Source organism: Buteo buteo, chromosome 8 (genome assembly GCF_964188355.1).
Source record: "Buteo buteo chromosome 8, bButBut1.hap1.1, whole genome shotgun sequence".
NCBI classification, from domain to species: domain Eukaryota; kingdom Metazoa; phylum Chordata; class Aves; order Accipitriformes; family Accipitridae; genus Buteo; species Buteo buteo.
The window spans coordinates 18,172,055-18,191,771 of NC_134178.1; the positions used below are offsets into that span (position 1 = coordinate 18,172,055).

The 19,717-nt window shown below is 36.5% G+C and overlaps 1 protein-coding gene across 6 annotated transcripts in view; it reads left to right on the forward strand.

Annotated features, from left to right (window-relative positions):
• Positions 1-55: 55 nt before the first annotated feature.
• LTN1 (listerin E3 ubiquitin protein ligase 1) overlaps positions 56-19,717 on the forward strand; it is a 33,269-nt gene continuing 13,607 nt past the window's right edge. The window contains exons 1-21 of one of the 6 annotated variants that reach the window (XM_075033864.1): positions 132-218; positions 862-898; positions 1,779-1,982; positions 2,316-2,414; positions 3,424-3,654; positions 4,429-4,481; positions 4,919-5,108; positions 5,773-5,946; positions 6,108-6,167; positions 7,592-7,782; positions 9,081-9,228; positions 9,579-10,361; positions 10,860-10,901; positions 11,919-12,111; positions 14,546-14,785; positions 15,763-15,916; positions 16,200-16,350; positions 17,079-17,280; positions 18,246-18,405; positions 18,572-18,676; positions 18,935-19,077. In XM_075033864.1, the coding sequence (XP_074889965.1) occupies positions 1,935-1,982; positions 2,316-2,414; positions 3,424-3,654; positions 4,429-4,481; positions 4,919-5,108; positions 5,773-5,946; positions 6,108-6,167; positions 7,592-7,782; positions 9,081-9,228; positions 9,579-10,361; positions 10,860-10,901; positions 11,919-12,111; positions 14,546-14,785; positions 15,763-15,916; positions 16,200-16,350; positions 17,079-17,280; positions 18,246-18,405; positions 18,572-18,676; positions 18,935-19,077 (3,367 nt within the window). In that variant the 5' untranslated portion in view covers positions 132-218; positions 862-898; positions 1,779-1,934. Of the gene's footprint in view, positions 219-861; positions 899-1,778; positions 1,983-2,315; positions 2,415-3,423; positions 3,655-4,428; positions 4,482-4,918; positions 5,109-5,772; positions 5,947-6,107; positions 6,168-7,591; positions 7,783-9,080; positions 9,229-9,578; positions 10,362-10,859; positions 10,902-11,918; positions 12,112-14,545; positions 14,786-15,762; positions 15,917-16,199; positions 16,351-17,078; positions 17,281-18,245; positions 18,406-18,571; positions 18,677-18,934; positions 19,078-19,717 lie in introns of all 6 variants that reach the window. The other 5 variants (XM_075033861.1, XM_075033858.1, XM_075033859.1 and 2 more) reach the window with 5 other exon arrangements.

A 19,717-nucleotide genomic window follows, 5' to 3' on the forward strand; every position in this document is an offset into this window, starting at 1 on the left:
CCGAGGCCGCGGGTCCCCCCAGGCCGCGCCCGCCACCGTCCGCAGCCCCCGCGGCATGATGGTGGAGCGCCTCGCGCCTGGCCCCGCCCTCCGGAAGTGCCGCCTTCCCCCGCCCCGGCCGCGCACCTCCTCTTTGGCGGCCGCCGCCCGCCACCGTCGCTGCCGCCGCCGCCGCCATGGGGGGCAAAAACAAGCAGCGAACCAAGGGCAACCTGAGGGTAAGCGGGCCCCGGGTCCCGCGCCGCCTCCGCCGATGGCTCCGGCGGGGCCGGCTAGGCGGCACGGCCGGGGAGGGCGGCGGGGCCCGGGCCCAGGCCTGGGCCTTGGGGTCGGGGCTTCCGGCCAGCGGCGGGCGGGTGAAGGCCGCCCTTCCTCTCCCGGTGCCTTGGGAAGGGGGCTGTGGGCTGCCGAAGCCCGCTCCCCGCTGGGAGGCGGCGTTGCCTTCGGGCCCGGTTGCAGTAGCTGCGGCCGGGGCCACCGCCGGGCTTCGGGGGCGAGTGTTGGCCTGGGCCGGTGCCTTAGGGGGGGAGTGTGGCTGCAACTTCCTGGGGCGTTTGTACGCGTTTTGTGGAGAGGGGCGAGGGTGGGAGGGTGTAACTGCGAATCAGAGAGGGGCGAGGGTGGGGGAACTGCGAATCACCACGGGTGTAAGTTCGGCAAGGTACCGGTGGGTACATTTAGTGTGGTTTTCTGTGGAGAGTCTTAGAGTACACCTGTTGTGGTGTCTCCGTCTTGCCACCGGGCCTGAAGTGGTGTGACATCTGTCATATATGGTGCTTGCTCAGGATGGGAGAATTGTGGGTGAAGCGTTGTGTTCAGGTTATGCAATTCTTACAACTCTTCTCCTTCGCTTGTATTTAGAGAAGGCTACGGAACACAAAGAAGCGTGTCCTTATAGGTGAGGTTTCACATGCAGAAAAAACGACTACAGATTACTGTAGATATAGTAGTCAGGTAAAATGTGGCTTACGTACTTCAAGAAGATCAGAAAAGTATGGTGAACTTTGTCAAACTGTCATTACTTAAAAAAAATGCAACAAACTCAAATAACTGCAACTGTCATTGGGAAATAAAAGGTATTTGGACTATAAGGTGTCACAGAGAACATTAAAGCATCAGTCAATTTTGGGGCAGTCTTTTCAAAAGAGTGTGGTTGAAATAAACACAAGCCACTGATATGATGAGCAAGGTGTTGACTTAACTGGGGCAAACTAGAAGAGATGCTGCACTCCAAAACACTCACTGTTGTATTAATGGAGTGGTATTATACTGTATTACATACGTACCCTTTTCCTCCATTTCTCTAAATGCTTCTCAGCCCCTTTGTTGCTGGTAGCATCCTTTGTTTTGTGTGTGTTCTTATTTTTCGCAACGATACAAAGAACGTTCCTGCGGAGCTGTATTGGTCCATATGCAATAACATGAGAAGAACTAGTAAAAACAGAAGTAGTGAAGGAGGGTAAATGGTTTCTTATTAAATTGTTCACTTACAGAAGGACTTTTCTGTTATGCTTTTTTGTACATGTATAAAACCAACAGAACTTTCCGTAAGTATTCATGGATTATGAGAAAACCCGGATGCTGACTCTAAAGAGAAGAATAGTCCTCTAGGTCAAACTTCTATGTTTAAAGCATAGGTGGCCTTTTTTTTCTGAGACTTTGTTTTAAATAGAAGCTTAATTCTACAATATAAATAGGATCATTATTTCAAATGCATGATGTGTACAAAATAAAGTGATTGAAATCGGTAACTGACTTAGGTCCCTGTTTTTTGTCAGCCTTCTAGCAGTGGCCGAGCTGCAGAGCTCCTCGCCAAAGAACGTGGAACAGTGCCTGGGTTTATTGGCTTTGGAACATCTCAGAGTGATCTAGGATACATTCCTGCAGTTCAAGGAGCAGAGGAAATAGACAGCCTTGTGGATGCTGACTTTCGAATGGTGTTGCGAAAACTTTCTAAAAGGGATATCACAACAAAATTAAAAGTAGGTGTACCCTTTGTCCCTCATAAAAAATTTTTATTGGAAAACAATACATTTTTCTTAAGGATGGGGGAGGAATATATCAAGGTAGCTAGTACTAATTTCATATTGATAAATTTGTGAGAACTGCAATCCAGAAGGTATCTTGGAGGACTTACAAGATGGTCCATCATGCAGTGCTGATGGAGCATTCATAAAATTAACTCTATAGATGCTCAGCTGCAAGAAATGAATTGGTTTTTGAAAAAGGGAGTTGAAGTGTCTGATAGAAGCTGGTAAATTGCAGAACATATCTGTCTGACTTCTTAAATCATGCACTTGATGTCTTGATTTTAGGCTATGCAAGAGTTTGGAACAATGTGCAAGGAAAGAGAAGTGGAAGTAGTTAAAGGTGTTCTTCCTTACTGGCCAAGAATTTATTGTAAAATCTCACTAGTAAGTATTAAAGTATTTAAATTAAAAACTTCTCTGGATACTTCCTGTGAAAACCTCTAAGGCAGTCTTTATTGATATATCTGACTTTGTTGGAATTACTGGCTTGTTCTAGGAAAAACATGAAGTTGAAGGAAAGTAGTGTTCTTTATTGTGGAGGTGTTTCAGTATTGGCAGTGGGTGGAATCTTGAACTGTTAATGCCTGGGCTGTACTTGCTGGATGGAGGTAGCTCTTTGTTAGACCTTTATGTTAAAAAGATGACAAGATATTTCTTCTCATGAAAAGTCCTTTTATGTGGATTCCAGAACACCTAAAGAGAATGTACTGTTCAGTTAACATAGTAATAAATCTTTTTGATCTAGGACTAATATCTGATCAGACTTAATATTACCCCCCCCTCCAAAAAAACCCCTAGCACCCCCCCACCCCCCCCTCCCCCAACATGAAAAGGCCATGTGTAGCCAGATAACCCATAGTTTTCTGATATATTTACTGATATATTTAATACATCTCCAAACATTCTGGACTAGCTACTGTTGGAAACGTGATATTGGACAAAATGAATCACTATTCTGATCCGTTAGAGCAATTCCTAGTACGTATTTCAGAAGCCAGGAGCATAGAAAGTCATGATGTTGTAAATTCCTACACAAATAATGGATAGCGATGCACAGTTTGTGTAGGTTTATGGTCATTTTAATAAAAAAATTGTCTTCATACCTCTCTGTTTCTCTTGCCTCTTGTCCTGTTAAATGCTTGTATGAAATAGAAACTGTAGTTAGGGATGTCAGGAAAAGGTTACAATTTTGAATGTACAACACACTGGGAATAGAGTGCTGCTAAGTTAGGACTCTCCCCTCATCTAGGGATATGAAGACTTTTTTGTCATTGTTGTTGCATATTTTCAAATCTATATAGCCCAATTCATTGCGAAAGTACCTGGCATCGAAGGTACATTTCTTAAAACAATGAACCTTTTGTTTTTTGTCTATTTTTTTTTTTTTAAACAGGATCATGATCGCCGTGTTCGAGAAGCAACTCAGCAATCTTTCGAGCAACTGATTCTTAAAGTAAAGAAACACTTAGCTCCTTACTTAAAAAGTATCATGGGATACTGGCTGATTGCTCAATGTGACACTTACTCCCCTGCTGCTTCTGCTGCAAAAGTAGCTTTTGAAAAAGCTTTTCCTTCCAGCAAACAACCTGAAGCCTTAGTATTCTGTAAAGATGAAATTCTTAATGTGAGTTTATACTTTTGTATTTCTTTAAGGCTTTGTGTTGAGTATATGTCAACTTGTAATAAAAGTTTAAAACTCCTTCTGTCCCCATCTGTTCTTCATGGTTAAATTTCTTTCTTCCCTGAAACTTCGCTCCTGCTAATGTGAAGAGAAGATTGAGGCAAAGACATATCCTCTATTTTTTTTACTTCCAGTTAGAATGACTGGAATGAGAGGAATGAATATGAAGTGAATTTTCTTGTGTGCATTTCTATGTAATGATGCTCAGTCATCACGTAATGTTGCTGACAGGTAGAATAGAATAATGATGCTGGAGTAGTTTTGCTGCAGTGGTAAAGGATTAAAGAATGCTGAGCAGTGTTTCAGAGAGCCTCTACAAGTCTGGTTCTGATCAAAGTTAATGCTCTTCTGCCAGTCATATATGAAACTGAATTGGCTGAATTTAAAAAGGTAAAAGTTTGCTGGCCTATCATATGCAAACTTAACCATTTTGTTTCGTCTCAGTTTGGCTTCTTACCAGAAGTTGGCATAGGACTGCAACTTACAAAGTATTATGAAGTCTTGATTCAAACGGTACCACAGCTACTAATGTTCAGCAGGAGTCAATTAAATATTGTTCTTGTTCATTAGAATGTCTAAAATGTGTTTAAAAGACTTGACTCAGAGGTTGTGAAGTATTATTGTAGAGCTGTTTCTGAATTAATGTGTAAACTATATTATTCACACATAAATTATGATTTTCATGTATATATGTTTTTTATTTTTTTTTTCATGTAGGTACTTCAAGATCACCTTCTGAAAGAAACACCTGATACGCTCAGTGACCCCCAGTATGTTAGCCTGCTTTAATGTATATGGTATAAGTCTTGGTCTGTATTGGGCTTTCTATCCTTGGAGGTAGTGGATTTAGTTTTGTTTCAAGAGACAGAATAGTTTTTTGAGTCCAAATACCAGCAGCTTTCTTTGGGACTAAAGTATAAATGCTTTTGAAATTGTTATCAGTTGTATAATTCTTATTTCAGCTCTTTTAGGAGTAGCATTTTTGAATAGCTGGAAGATGAGATGACTTGAAACTCTCTTTTTTCTAGCACTTTATAATGTAATTTGGTAGTGTTAGAAGCTATGGAAAGTTTACATATTTACATTGCTGGCATCTGAAATCAAAAGAAGAACACAGAAAAACTGAAGACAGTATAGTTTAGACAGTTTAGAAGCCTACTGATTTATTTATGGTTCACTTTAATTTTTTTTGTTTTGTTTTGTTCTGTTTTCTGAGAACTGTACCAGAGGAAGAAAGGGAAGCCAAATTTTTCCGGATTCTGACCTGTTCCTTGTTAGCTTTAAAAAAGTTGCTTAGCATGTTGCCAAAGAGAGAGATGCATTCATTGGAGGAAAAGTTAATGCCACTTCTGTCCCAAAACAAATTTTGGAAATATGGCAAACACAATGTACCACAGGTGACTTTTTAATTTCTTCTTTATTTTGGTTGGTTTTAGTTAAAGATAATACACTGAACCTAAGCAAGTATTAATTACTTGTATTCTACAAGAATGAACTTTGTACTTCACTGAATTATGTTTGCAACAGCCTTCAGGTTTCTAGGTCTTAAATTGACAGTATTGCTCTAACATTTGTCAGATACACTAATTTGTTATTTCCATGTCACCATCATCTACTTGGCAATCTGCTGTCATTTCAGATTCATGTAAAAGATACAAACTGTGTCAGTAGTCTTAGTGCTTTTGCATTTTCATTTTTTTAAAACCGTTTCATTGGTCTTTGGTCTGCTAAGACCAATAGTGCATGGAGTGATGAATTGATTCTGGTAGTATTTTGTTAAGTTTTAAGGTGCATTTTGGAAAACATTCCTTTTGAGAAGTATATTAAAATAAAATTTTTGATAACCATTTTATCAATAAACAAATTAATATTTTAAACAGGCTTATGAAATAATTCCTTTATTTTCTTCATTTTTAATAATTAAGCCTTTGCTGATGTGATAATATATGGGGACCGTGTGCTGTAAGTTACAGGGGCTTTAAAAGGAATGTTATGAACTACACATAGTGACAAAGTGTTGTCATTTGACTAAAATTTTGTTTTTTCTGTGGCCTATATCAGGTTCGCTCAGCTTTCTTTGAGCTGGCTTCTGCTTTATGCCAGTACTTGCCTGAGCTGGTGAAAGCTGAAGCACCAAGAGTTTGCCCTGCTGTTCTTCTCAGCATTGATGACAGTGATGCAGTGGTGTGTCCTGCTCTTTGGGAAGCTGTACTTTATGCTATCACCACTATTGAGGTAATGTGGGAAATGGAAGGGGCAGATATTTTACTTGAGTTTAACTTTTGACCAAGTGCCGTTGTTCTCTGTGTAGAATTAGGAAGAACAGCTTGACTGGGTTTTCTTTATGATTAATAACATGAACTTAACAATGCTACATGCTCCTTCTTCCTCCTTAGGGTTTGACTGTAACTTTCAAATATATGCTGTCCAGCATGCCTGAAAATCAGAGTTGTTTTGTAAGTTTAATTAAATTAACCTGAATCCCTTCGATTAAATATAGTTGCTAATAAGTAAAATAATACTTAAAACTTTTTTCTTGGTACAAAATGGTTACAAAAAATTACCTGCAGTGTATTTTTGGTTTGTTTGTTTCCCCTTCTAAGTTAATGCTTGGTTCTACAAAGTTTTTCTTTCTTGAAGTGAAATACCAGCTTTGAATTTATTAGCGGGTTGAGTGGTGTTTCCATAGACAGGGATGTTTTGAGGGTTTAATGCTGCAGATCTCTTTTGTAGCTGCTGGTATAAACTGTAACAGTTCATGGGGGGAAAAAAAAATAATCTTTGTTCAGCTTGCTAAAATATAGGTATCTGGAACTATGATAAATCAGATCAGATGACAAAAACTTTGTGGTGTGTGGGAAAATTTCGAGGTGTTTTGTAACCATCAGAAGATTTTTGAGGGGAGTTTTGAAGTTAGTCATGCTTCTAAAGTTGGGATTTTGAAATCATTGGTTATTCTTGATAATAAGAACTCAGAATTAAATACAGGACCAGTTACAATAATGATTTTTATGAAGCATTGTCCTGGTTTTGGCTGGGATAGATTTAGTTTTCTTCCTAGTAGCTGGTATAGTGCTATGTTTTAGGTTCAGTATGAGAAGAATGTTGATAACACACTGATGTTTTCAGTTGTTGCTCAGTAGTTTTTATACTATAAAGTCAAGGATTTTTCAGCTTCTCATGGCCAGCCAGCAAGAAGGCCAGAGGGGCACAAGAAGTTGGGAGGGGACACAGCCAGGGCAGCTGACCCAAACTGGCCAAAGGGGTATTCCATACCATGTGGCGTCATGCCTAGTATATAAACTGGGGGGTTCGCTGCTCAGGAGCTAACTGGGCATCGGTCGGTGAGTGGTGAGCAATTGCATTGTGTGTCACTTGTTTTGCATATTCCAATCCTTTTATTATTATTGTCATTTTATTATTGTCATTATTATAATTATTAGTTTCTTCCTTTCTGTTCTATTGAACTGTTCTTGTCTCAACCCACGAGTTTTACTTCTTTTCCCAATCCTCTCCCCCTTCCCACTGGGTGGTGGGGAGTGAGCGAGCAGCCGTGTGGTGCTTAGTTGCTGGCTGGGGTTAAACCATGACAATTATCTTTAAAGCATTAGTAAAGAGAAGCCTTCAGTTGCAGTTTGCTAACAAGGAAGGTCTATTGATTTTAAACAATACAGAAACAGTTTTATCATGTTAACTTCTTAAATTCACAAGCTGAAATAGGGAGAAAGTGATTTTTAAAAATACTGGCAAGTGAATTTTAAATTTTACAATAACTTGTTTCAGGCACAACATAGGGAGTTAGATTAAAAGTCTAGCTTGGGAGTTCTTCCAAGGCAACATACTACTATTTAATTTACAATAAGTGTATTTCTTTCTGTAGGACTGTTGGAGTCATGTAAATGCCAAAAAGGGAGTTCTACCAAAGCTATGGACAGTGCTTCGAGAAGGTGGACGAGGACTAGCTACTGTTATATACCCAAATCTCTTGCCGTTCATTAGCAAGGTACCTCCTGGCATTGCAGAGCCGAAGCTGGAATATTTCAGAACTTTTTTCAGCTCTATAATTCAAGGGTATGAACAACCAATTTATTTATTTATTTTTTTGAAATCAGTCTCTCTTACATTTGGAAATAGGTGAACTAATCTTGTTTAAGCATTTAAAGATAAGTAACGTATCATTTGGCTTGAGGATATTTAAATACACATTAATTATTTATTTAAGAAAATACTATTTTCACTGTGATATTTGAAAATCTTATTTTTAAAATATTTTTAAATATCCAAAGCTAGAGTTAGTCCTTTGTGGCTGTCCCTGTGTTCTTAAACTTTAAGCCTTCTTTTTGATTTTATTACCTCTTCCCTACCTAAAGCATTCTTACCTTTTTTTTTGTCAAAGTTTCATGTTTATTCCATGATAAGTTATAAAATGGGAAATTAAATTAAAATTAAGAATGGCTTTGAAGATATCATCTTCTTGTCACCAGCGTGTAATTATTACAGAGGTTATTGGGGATTAGCATTGTGATTGTGAAATTTCCTATATGCAGAAACTTTAATTCTTGTGATACTGATTTTTAAAGGATTGAAACTGCTATCATTTTTTTGCCTTTTAAAATACATCAAAACCACCTTTCTATCAAATCTGATTTAAATAGATGCATGTGCATTGTGTACTCAAAAGCATAGATAAGGTATTTTATGAAGCACTAAAATGTAACTTATTTAAACAAAACCCAATTCTCGATTGATCTTGGTGCGGCCATTAGCAGAGCTCTTGAAGAAGAGATTTATGTATGGGCTGGTTTTGAAAAGTGTATAGAATTTTATTACAAGTAGTAAAGTGGTTGTAATATTTGTGTAGTAATTTGTGTAGTCTAATTTTCATTAAAAAGCAAACAAATCACAGTTGTTCAGACTCAAAGTGGCTATGATGAAACTGTCTTTTGGTGGCTTTTTTAGTTTTTTTTTCTTTTTTCTGTAATGACAGAAAGTGACACTTGCTAAACCTCTGTGGTGTGTGTAGAAAATTGCAAAGGAGTTTTGACAAACAGCTGAAACAGTAGACAGTATACATGACTGGATATGTTTCCTGTATTTATATAGATTTTTTTTATGAATGCTAAAACTAGATAAAAAAGTTACTTTAATATTAGTTATATTAAATGCCTAGATTTATTGTTTTGACCCTTTAAATATATTCTACTGAAATTGTTTTGATCTCCACTCCTATCAATGATTCTGTATTCTCCGTATTGGTGTTTTCTGGATGAGAATGACATAACCAAGGTAACATTTGTTATGTGCATACTGAGTTTCTCAGAAGCATAGATGACTGAATGTGCCCTCCCTCCAATGTTGCCTTTCAATAGGTTGTCAAGTGAGCGAGCAATAGCCAGCCCTTCAGAAAGTTCAGCAATTATAACTGCATTTATGGAATGTCTGCGCTTTGTCATACTACAGAAAATAGGTGAAGAAGATGACCAAAGACAAATTCATCAAATGCTTATATATGACCAGGTATTTGTTAGAAATACTCAATATTGTTCTGTGTAAACTTAATAATTCAAAGTTAAGGAAAAATGTAAATTTCTGTGAGGATGTACTTCTCTGTTGAAAGTTTTACTAGATTTTGTGGAAAAAATAATGTTACTGAATTCAGTCAATTTTTTCCTTCCTGTAATATCATCCCTTTCATTGTGCAGTTTAAATTGTATATTTTTATTAAGTGTTCAAGCATGAGTAATTCTGATGTTTTTGGAATTGCTTCCAGAAGGTTTTTCAAAATTATAGAATTTTCTGGTATTATAAAGAATAAAATGATCATCTAGTTGGATCACTGTTCTTTAATAACTTTTTTGTCTTTATAGCTAATTCCTCTTACTGATGCTGTACTTAAGGAGCCCAGGTTACAAAATGGACCGTTATTTTATCAAATAGCAGAAACGCTGAGCTGCTGGGAAGCTAAAGCAGAACTCTCCAATGATAACGGCACTGATGAAGTTTTCAAAAAACTGTTGTCAGATTTTTGGGGCCATCTTTTAAAAATGTGTGTACTTCATGTCGATACGTTGGATGCTGATGAGAAATCATTATTTGCCATATCTAGTATGCTAGAAATTCTTCAGAATCCAAAGCGTGCTACAAAACCAAACAGAAAATCTCTAAAAATCAGATTTAGAGATGAGGATGAATCTGAAAGAAACACAGAGAATGGAAGGCTCACAGAAGTGAGAAATATTGACTCTGAAATGCAGGCTGACTTGTGGCATAGTTCACTTCTAAGGAAAGAACCTTTGGAGAATTTAGTCTGCAACCTTGCTGAACTGAGTATTGTGTATGTCAATGAACAGAAGTCAGAACAGCATTTGAAATTTCTCTCTGCCCTGCTCAACTATTTTTCTTCAAACAAAGTTTTTCAGGTACTTTTAGAGCAGCGAAATGATGCAAGCTCTGCTCAAGCTGAATCCCAAAATGAAATGAAAGCTTATCATGAAAGTCCATCTGTACAATTTCTGTATGTGAATTTAATAACTTGGCTGAAAGAAGATTGGAGGAAAGACACCCATTTTCTGGTTGATGTTTTGTACAGTGTGCTTAACTGTTGCAATAGTAATGATGAAAGGAAAATAATTCTTGATGATTTAACAAAGGTATGGCTCGTACATTTTGTTACTAGTTTTTATCAAAGTGACTACTATTTTTTGTGGGCTGTGATTGGTTAATCATTTTATTTTGGGACTGTGCAATGGAAGATGTTCTATGTGAACTTGGACATGTTCAGCGTAAGGAAGGTAAATTTAGGAAAGGTTGATATGACGGTGGGGTGAAAGGTTATAACATACGTCCCTTTCTATATGGTACAAATTAAAAAAAAAATAATGTCAGGATTTCTCTGTTCTTGCTTCTTTATACAGTGTGCTTTTATACTAGTCGTTAGTGGCCTTTCTTATAAATACAGTCCCTTATTGATCTGTGTGGTAGAGAGAGACTTGGAAGCCAAAAGTAATATAATCAATAACTTTGTTACTGAAACTTACCAACTTCTGCTTATCCCCTGCAGAAAATATAGTTGTAGTTAAAATGGTATTAAATGCTTCTTATTCAGCAAAGAATTTTTTAAAATTGTGGAATTTTGTTTTCCTTTTCAGATGGATCTGAAATGGATTATTTTTCTCCAGATAATTCAAAAGGTACCTCTTAAGACTTTTTTTGTTCTTGTTTTGCATAGTTTTAGCTTTGAGAGTTACATGTGTGTGTTTGACTTTTTTTATTTAAGTAGCAACAACTTCCATAGTTTGAAGATCTTGTAGTAATAGTTTCAGAGTGTTTGTTTTAACAGCATTTAAACCTGCATTTAAATTTGGGGACAGTCTTAAGTGAAATGATGATGCCAAACCAAAAGCATCTTTGTCCCTTCTATTTTTGGTCTGTTTGCTCTTTGAGCCAGAGGGATTTCTGATTTGTTTCTGGTCATCCCCTCTAAGCTAGAGAGAATGGAGTTGGGTATTAGACCAATTATCTAAATGATTATTTGTATCCTCACCCTTACATCGTGTGACAAGTAAAAGACAGTAATACCACTTTTTCACATGGGATATAGAGAGACTGACATTTAAGCGATTGCCTGGGGTAAAATATGAAGTCTATTACAGATTTTTGGACAAGAATTCATAGCACTTCATTTACAATCCAGTGTGTTGACCATAGTATCTTTCCTCACAGATACTGTGTATTTTAGGAATCCTTAGTTTTTATGATTTTGAAACTTATAATGACTTATCACTAAAATAATGTTTTTCTGATTTGTGACCTTCCATTTCTTTTTGGAGAAATTCAGATGCTGTAAATAGCTTGTATGTTGTAAATAGATTTTATTTCAGCCAACCTGGTCATCCAAAACTTATCTTTCTAACTCCAGTGTAGGCATTCCCTGGGCTCTGTAGTTGGAGAAAAGGAAAGAGAAGAGCTTTCAGAAGATGACTTGTTTCACTCTAAAGTAGAGGTCTGACCTAGCCATAATTTAATATCTCTGACCAAAAAGAAAGTTGAAAGGATTGTTGTAGACGTAAACACCTGAAGACTTACTGTTTATGACAGGTTATATGATTCCCACTCTGTGTGTGCAGGTTTGACATATCTGGTGCTTAGTTAGTAATAAAAGTTAATACCCTCAAAAGATTATTAGAATTATTTCCTTGTGAATTCAGGCATGCTCAAGCACAACAAAACTTTCCTTAGTCTCCGACTGGCTGAAAGGAGATACACTTGGAGAAAGACTTGTAGTGCTGGCAGATGATCTGTGTCACCTGGGTTTAAAACCTATGGCAGCCTCATCAGAATCACCCTCTTCAGAAAGGTGGACACTCCTGAGCTTAGTGTTGTCACAACACATTAAAAATGGTAAGCATATTTATTCCTTGGAGTTTGTGAAGTGTAAATACCGCACTTGCGCTTTGTGGAAGGTTGAAAGGAATTTGAGATCTTCCAGAATACTTAATTTGTAACAATTTGTAACATCTAGGCTTTCTTCTGTGCTGTTTGTGGGTTTTTTTGTTGGTTTTGTTTGTGGTTTTTTGTGGTTCTTTTTGGTGGGGGACACACACACGCACACCTGTGTGTATCTCTTTTTTTTTTTTTTTTTTTTACCTGAGCCAATTAACCATGCCCAGTTTAATTTTGTAAACACTAACTTGCAGCAGCGACATTGCAATTCTTTTGGTCTGTGTTGCTAAACAAAAGTCAGTTTAAAGAACTGATTCACATTTCTGAGTCTGGAAAACTTAAGTTTGATTTATTAGCTGATGTGCTGTAAAAGAATATTAATTTTTAAATGATACCATCTGAAATTTACCTTCAAAACTAGAATATAAAAAATCAATGGTTATGGACCTATGTGTGCATTGGTAATGCCTTGTTACAAGGGCTGTTAATTGCTTTGAGCCATTTTCAGTTAGATTCATGTATTTAAAAAAAAAATACATGTGTGCACTCATGCTGTATATGTAATCTAGGTTTTATTAATAACATTCTATTTCATTTCTTCCTTGCATTTTGTGGTATCTGTGATACAGGCTTCTAGTGGAGTTCAATTTTCTTGATGTTTTCCATGTAAACTTGTCATTTGTGTTTTGTTAAACTTGCCATTTGCTTTGATCCCTGAGGTAACATACTTCAGTTTATCTGAATGCTGGGCACTTTTGTGGTGCTTTCAGGTTTCAAATAGGCACACAAGTTGACTGCAGTGGATGTTCATAGATAGTACATCCTGAAGGTGTTGTAAGATTGTTACTGGAACTTTTGATGTAGAGGAGCATCAGGAAAACCTGTTCCAGAGAGAGTTCAACAAACTTGCTTGCTTGTGAGTCAGGGGTGTCCTAGGGCTGACTGTCCAGTGACTGCTTTTTGGCTCTAGAACTGGAGCTATTGTTGAGCTCGTTTTGTGCTGGGTGCTGTGTGACCTGTTCTTAAGCATGTTGGATGAAGTCTAAGAGACCTTCAGGAGCTATGGTAGTTCTTGACTTAGTGATTTAGGCCAAAGTAGAGTATGTGGACTTTCAAAAAGATTTTTTTATGATATCTCTCATCTAAGTTTCTCAAGGTAAACTCATGGAGTAAATGGAAGGGCCTTTCATGGATCAGTAACCTAACAGATGATAGCAATTAAAGGGGAAAAAGGATAAATACTGAAAGTGTGATAATTGTTTCTGATAAATTATTCAGAGTAATCAAAACTGAAACTTCACGGAGCCGTAGCAGTGTGTTGTGATACTAAATGATTAACTGATGTAATTACAAATGAAATTCAAAACCAATAAATATCAGAAGTATATATGAGAAAAACACAGTTGTGACTGTATCTATTCAATGATAGGCTCTGAGCTGTTAAAACTCAGAAGAGATCTTCAGTCATTGTGATCGTTCCCTGTAAGTGGCAGGTTGGTGCTCAGCCATAAAAAATGAATACAGGTTATTAGGAACTGCTGTGAAAAGAACAGAGGACAAATGAAAATTATTATAGCACTGGTGTGTCACTATCTTGAATGCTGCCTGTAGTTCTGATCACTGCAATATTCTTGTTCACCTATGTACTTTTGAAAAAAAAGGTGATAGTATTAGAATATGCCCAAAGAAAGATGGTTAGGCAAATACAGTGGCTTCTGCTTGTAGAGGCAATAAAACAAACTAGAATTTTTCAGCTTGCAATGGAAATGATTGGGGATGTATTTGTGGTAGAGAGCTATAAAATCATAATTTGTATGGGAAAAGCAAATAGGAAGAAGTCTTCCTGTGTTTCTTTGAATGGAAGAGCCTGAGGTTGCTTACAGATGTTGAGATAGCAAGCTTGAGGAAAGTTCATAATTAAATAATGGAACTTATTGCCACAGGAGTGGAGTTTGAGGATAAATGGGATTAACCTACTTGGATCCAGTGAGGAAGGGACTAAGCATATTCATGGAAGATTTGGTCTGATTGGGTTAATTATATGCAATGGTCTAGGTGTAATCTCTGGCTCACAATTGATTGCCAGAAGCTAGGAAGGCATAAAAGGGGAGGGATCACTCTGGACTTGCTCTATTTTATATACCTTTTGTCAAAGCTGCTTCAGCTGGTTTAGAGAAAGGATGCTTGGCAATGTGAAATTTTGGCTAGGTGATCCTAGATGATTGTGGAATAAGAAAAAGAGTTTAGGTATACATTAGACTGAAACTACTTTGCACTTTATTTTGCATTCAAAATTAGTAAATAAAAAAAAAATCGGTACCTATTAACGTTCTTTGAATGATCATGTTTAACAAGTAATCGAAGCACACTGTCTTTTTCCTCTCCCCAATAGAATCTTTGATTGGTGAAACTTTTGTTGAAAAGATTATTGATAAACTTCAAGCAGCTCTGTCTAAAGCTAAGGATCTTTCTGAAGCTGGAAATACTGAACCATCAGTATCTTTCATCTGTGATGTAGCCTCAAGCTTTTTCAGCTCAGTTAAAGGGTGTTTACTGATGCCATCCTCAGAAGATTTGCTGCTTACCATCTTCCAATTGTGTGCTCAGAGGCAGGATGCTATGCACTTAACAGGTAATTTGGAAAAAACTTCAGCCAAACTTTTTTGTAGTTGATGATTACATTTAAGTTCTTCTTTTTCATGAAACAGATTCAAGTATATAATAGAATATTGAGTTCAAAGACATTGAGCACGTGCAGCTGTAACTGATATGAAAATTTATGCTTTAATTTATAATGCCATTAGTTACTACAGAACATCAAGTCCTGGACATCTTTACAAGGATTTTAAGGTTTTTTGATGTTAGTATCCCTGTGCTTCAGCTATCTTTGAGGCTGTGATATTCCACACTTTCAGGAGTGTTACATAAATTGTTTAAGTACATTGTTCATTTGTTCATTCTGCAGTGTGCAAATCCTATAAAAATGTGTGCCATCACTTCATTAAAGATACATCTGTTTGTTCTGTAACTATTTATATTGGTCAAGTTGCTGTGGCAAATTGTGACCCATTCTTCTTCTCCACCACTGTCTCATTTTGAGACTGAGAACCTGACTTATATTCTTTGAATGCAGAATTTGAGAGTGATAAATTGGTATACGCATTTACTGACATAGATACAAAGGAGGAAATGTTGCAGTGTTGTTGTAAAAGCGAAGTAGGACAACACTAGCCTGAAAACCACAGCTGCTTTGCAAATGGCTATTGATGTTGTGAATGTTCAGTATTTCAGTATTTTAAAAAGTTCTGCAGTTTTGAAGACTGTATGGACATGTTGTAGTAGACAACAGGAACATCACTCTTATTCTCAAATAAATATTACCTGTGTGTCAGCATTAATTTAAAATTGCTTTACAACAAGAAACCTGTATATTTGCCCTTGGTAGGTATTGCATGTAACCACATAGAGAATTCTTTTCCTGGCCTAGGACCTTTAGGCATGATCGTTGCTGTATGCTGTAGGTTGTGATTTGAGTTTACCTGTTTGTGGTGGTTTTGCTTGTCTGTTTGTTTTTTTTGTTATTTTTTTCTTTTCTTTTCCCTACAATAGATTTACTTGTATGTAAATTAAAACACACTTGGATGTCTGGTGTAAGTTCACTTGTGCGTCAACTTCGGAGTATGCAGAAACAGAGTACCTTTTTGCATAAATCTGCACTGTGGGTCAAGAATCAAATTCAGTCTTCCTCTTTGGATGTTAAAAGGTAATTGTGATGTACATGCCCTTTCATAATATGTTGTTCTCCAAAACAAACTAAGATCAGTGCTATACTCCTCTTTATTTAATTGGCATCTGTGTTACTGAGAGTTTTTCAGTCTGTCAGAGGAGGGAACTGTGGCATAGAGCATAACTTCTTAAAGCGCTATTAGCATAGCACCTATATAGCATTGCTACAACGTATGTAGCATTGTATCAATGTAAAATAAAGCAGCTTGCTTTTATTGGATAGTGCCAAACTTGTTTGCAGTGTTTTCTCCTTTTCTCAGCCTTCAGGTTTTGATCTCTGCAGTTAGTGATTTGTTGTCTAAGCTTATGGAAGCTGATGGACAGTCTGGATATCTTGTGGGAGCTTACGTTGAGCGTGTCATGCCAAACAAAACTGAGTGGGGGAAATTGCGCGAGTCTCTATTCACTGAGGTATGAAAATGGTAATGGGCTTGCACGAGGTAGTTGATCTTACCTCAAGGCTCTGTCCTGTAGGGTAATAAGCATTCTTTATTTTGACATGGCACTGCAGTTATGAATACGTGTATGTCTGTGTAAAGGTTCTTTTCAGCCTCTGTCCATGACAGAGGACAAAATCTGTATTTATGGACCCATCCAGTACTACCAGAGAAAATAAAAAGTGATGGAATTACCCTTTTCTGCATGGAACACCAGCAAATTACTTTATGATGCAGGAATTTTGTCTGACAGTATACATGTTATGAAGGTGTTCTTATCTTAAGTTAATTCTTCTGTAAGATTTATTTTGTGAAAGACATTTATATCTGCAGAGGAACGTGGTATCTGATCAACAAAATGCTGATATACATGGAGTGGAAAGTGGGGAAGGACATAAATTTCCTGTCCAACCACCAATCTTCATTAACCTTAGTATTTCTTGTAAAATATATAGAGTTCTAAAGATACATATTTATTTCTGAGGGAGCAATGCAGTTTCAAGTTACTGCTATACATTTAGGTTTTTTTAATATGCTGGAGTGGGTGGTCCTCAGCATTGTGCTTTTGGTGTTAATTTGTATGTTTCATGGTGTGTTTTTTTTAATAATTCTGAATTTTCAAGGTTAAACAGATCATAGCTCTTCTATGCATCATTAGAATGTCAATTATTTGTTCATACTCTTTTTATGCATGTATTACAGTGGATGCACAAACCTCTTTTGGAAGGAAGGCTTAGTATTAATTGTGAACCTTTGCGATCATGTGTTAAGCTGTGTGGCACAACTAAACTTCCAGGCCATTTGTGTACTTCAGCCTTATTAAGTAAAATGGTGCTACTTGTATTGGAAAATGGTATAGTCCATGGAAATGATGATGCCGAAAGAAAGAAAATTGATAATATAAGTAAGTTACAATGGTAAACCTTAAAGGAATTTCATTTTGTAGTAGTTGTAAATTAACCTGAACTGGTAATCATAAATGAATAGTTAGTTTGACATATAGGTATAAGAAGTCATCCTTTTACCTTTTGTTGTTGGGTTTTGGGTTTTTTTTTTCCCCTTCAGTTCTCCTTTAAAAGTATAAGTATGCACAGGCATAGCATTTATATTTCTAGGACCTTTTGTGATTATATACATGCTATCTCAACAGAACTTTGAATTTGGAGAAGTTTGAATTTATGTTGAACTTCAAAGTTGTTCATTGCCAAAACATGCGGTGCATTGGTATGAGTGGGCAATAGGCACTGTATGTATCCATGCCATCAAATAAATGTCCTGAGTGTTTAGCCATAATGTAAAGATATTTTGAGGCAGCAATTTTTCTTAATTCCACCAGGAGGAATATTGTTTTCTTTTATTTATAGAATGTTCAAATTAGAGCCAGCATTATCAAATTAACAATTTTATCTCCAAAAGTCTCACCATGATGAGAAGCGTAATTGTTCAGTGTAGGTCTTTGTAAGCTAATGAAGAAACCACATGCTAACTATTAGCATCAAATTTGTTAGGTTTTTTTTTTCCTGGACTTAGATCTTGATTGCCTTGTCTGCAATAAATATATATATTTAAAAAGAAAAAAAAAATAGAGAGCAGTTAGAGTTCCTGTCATGCTTGATTTGCTTTAAAATTTCCTGAACATCTAGAATAGATTATTATAGCTTTTTCTTCTCTTGTATTTTATGATGTAATGGCAGCTATCTAATTCATGCTCTGGAGCACCTGAGATTGTGTGTAAATATCATCTTTTTAATGCATTAAAAAGAACTTGTTTAAAAAAAAAAACAACAAAACCTTGACCTGAAACTTCTTGTTTATGTACTGAATATATTTATCAGTTGTTTGTAAGCAAGAACTTTGTTGTTTAATTAGTTGCAGAACTGTTGTACTCATTACAATGGATTGAAGAATTGGAGAATCCTCCTCATCTGCTTCTGGAATATCATCATATGTTGGAAGAAATGCACATCACATATGAGAAGTTCAGTACACTTAGTAATACAACTAGCCTTCAGCAAACAATATTTGATAGGTATGTAAGAACAAGTAAAACAACCCTTAACACTGTCTTCATATTTTGCATGGTATTAAGTGCCACCATATTTCCTTATGTGTATTGATTCAAATTTAATCCAAACACTCTTGTTGTGAACTCTGCATCTGTATATATTAACCAGGGTATTTCTTCTTCTTTGAAGATCAGAGGAACATGGAAGACTCTGGTCCTTAACCATGGCTAAAGTGATTCGTGTGGAAAATACTGTATCCTGTGAGAAGAAACAACTTTTTAAGACAACAGACGGGTATTGTAATACTGCTGCCTATAAACTTTTAGTTTGTTGCAAATGTTAATAATGTTAAATGATACTGATTCTGATGAATGACAACCGAAGACTGAAAATTTGGTAATATATTTGTATGGTACGTAAAAGTGAGACTCAGTTTAGCATGTGGGACTAGTTACGTCGTAGGATATTAGATCATTATGAATCAGTTGACATTTTGTTTACAGTTAATTTTTTGGGTTTGTTTTGTTCTTGATGTTTTGCTTGTGTTAATAGGTTTCTGCCGTTAACAGAGGGCAGATTGCATACACTTCAGTGTCTATCACCTTTTTTAATTGAGGAAGAAAAGAAAGAACTTGTCTTCCACTGTGTGGCCAAACTTATGACATGCACACAGACAGAGCTTTCCAGCACTGATGGTGAGTATGTTCTTATCTCAGTCCAATTCATTAGAGTTTAAGAACATTCTTTTATAATAATGTTTGCTTTTAGATAAAATGTGTTATTTATAATATTATCTTTCTTCCTAGAAAGAAATGTCTTCTCAGTTTGCATATTTCTTCTAGACTGTTTGGCGTAGCAGTTTTCTGTCTTATTAAGGAAGTACAAGCTATACCGCCTGATACAAAACTAGAACTAAAGGATTTAGGCTGATATTGTTAAAAGAATTTTGATATTGCCACACTTCTTGTTTGGTCTATCTTAAACACATCTGTAAATATCAAAGTTTTCAATTAATCATTTAGGCTTTACACAGCATGCAAAAGTATTACTATTCTCAACTGGTAGCGTCCTGTTTTTCTTTAGATGCTTTAGCAAGAAATCTTTCACAGTTTATGTATAATTTTTGAGTAGTTCTTGCAGTGCGTGGGCTATAGTGTGCCGAGTCAGAACAGCTGTACGTATACTTCCAGCAGCTTTTGAGAAATTACTTAGAGGTGATTGAGATGAGTTATAATATTGCTTTGAATATCCTTCAGAAAACCTTTTTATTTTCACAAACTTTTTGCTTTTCAAGAAAATTCTTTGGACATGCTCACACACAGTCCTTCTATATGT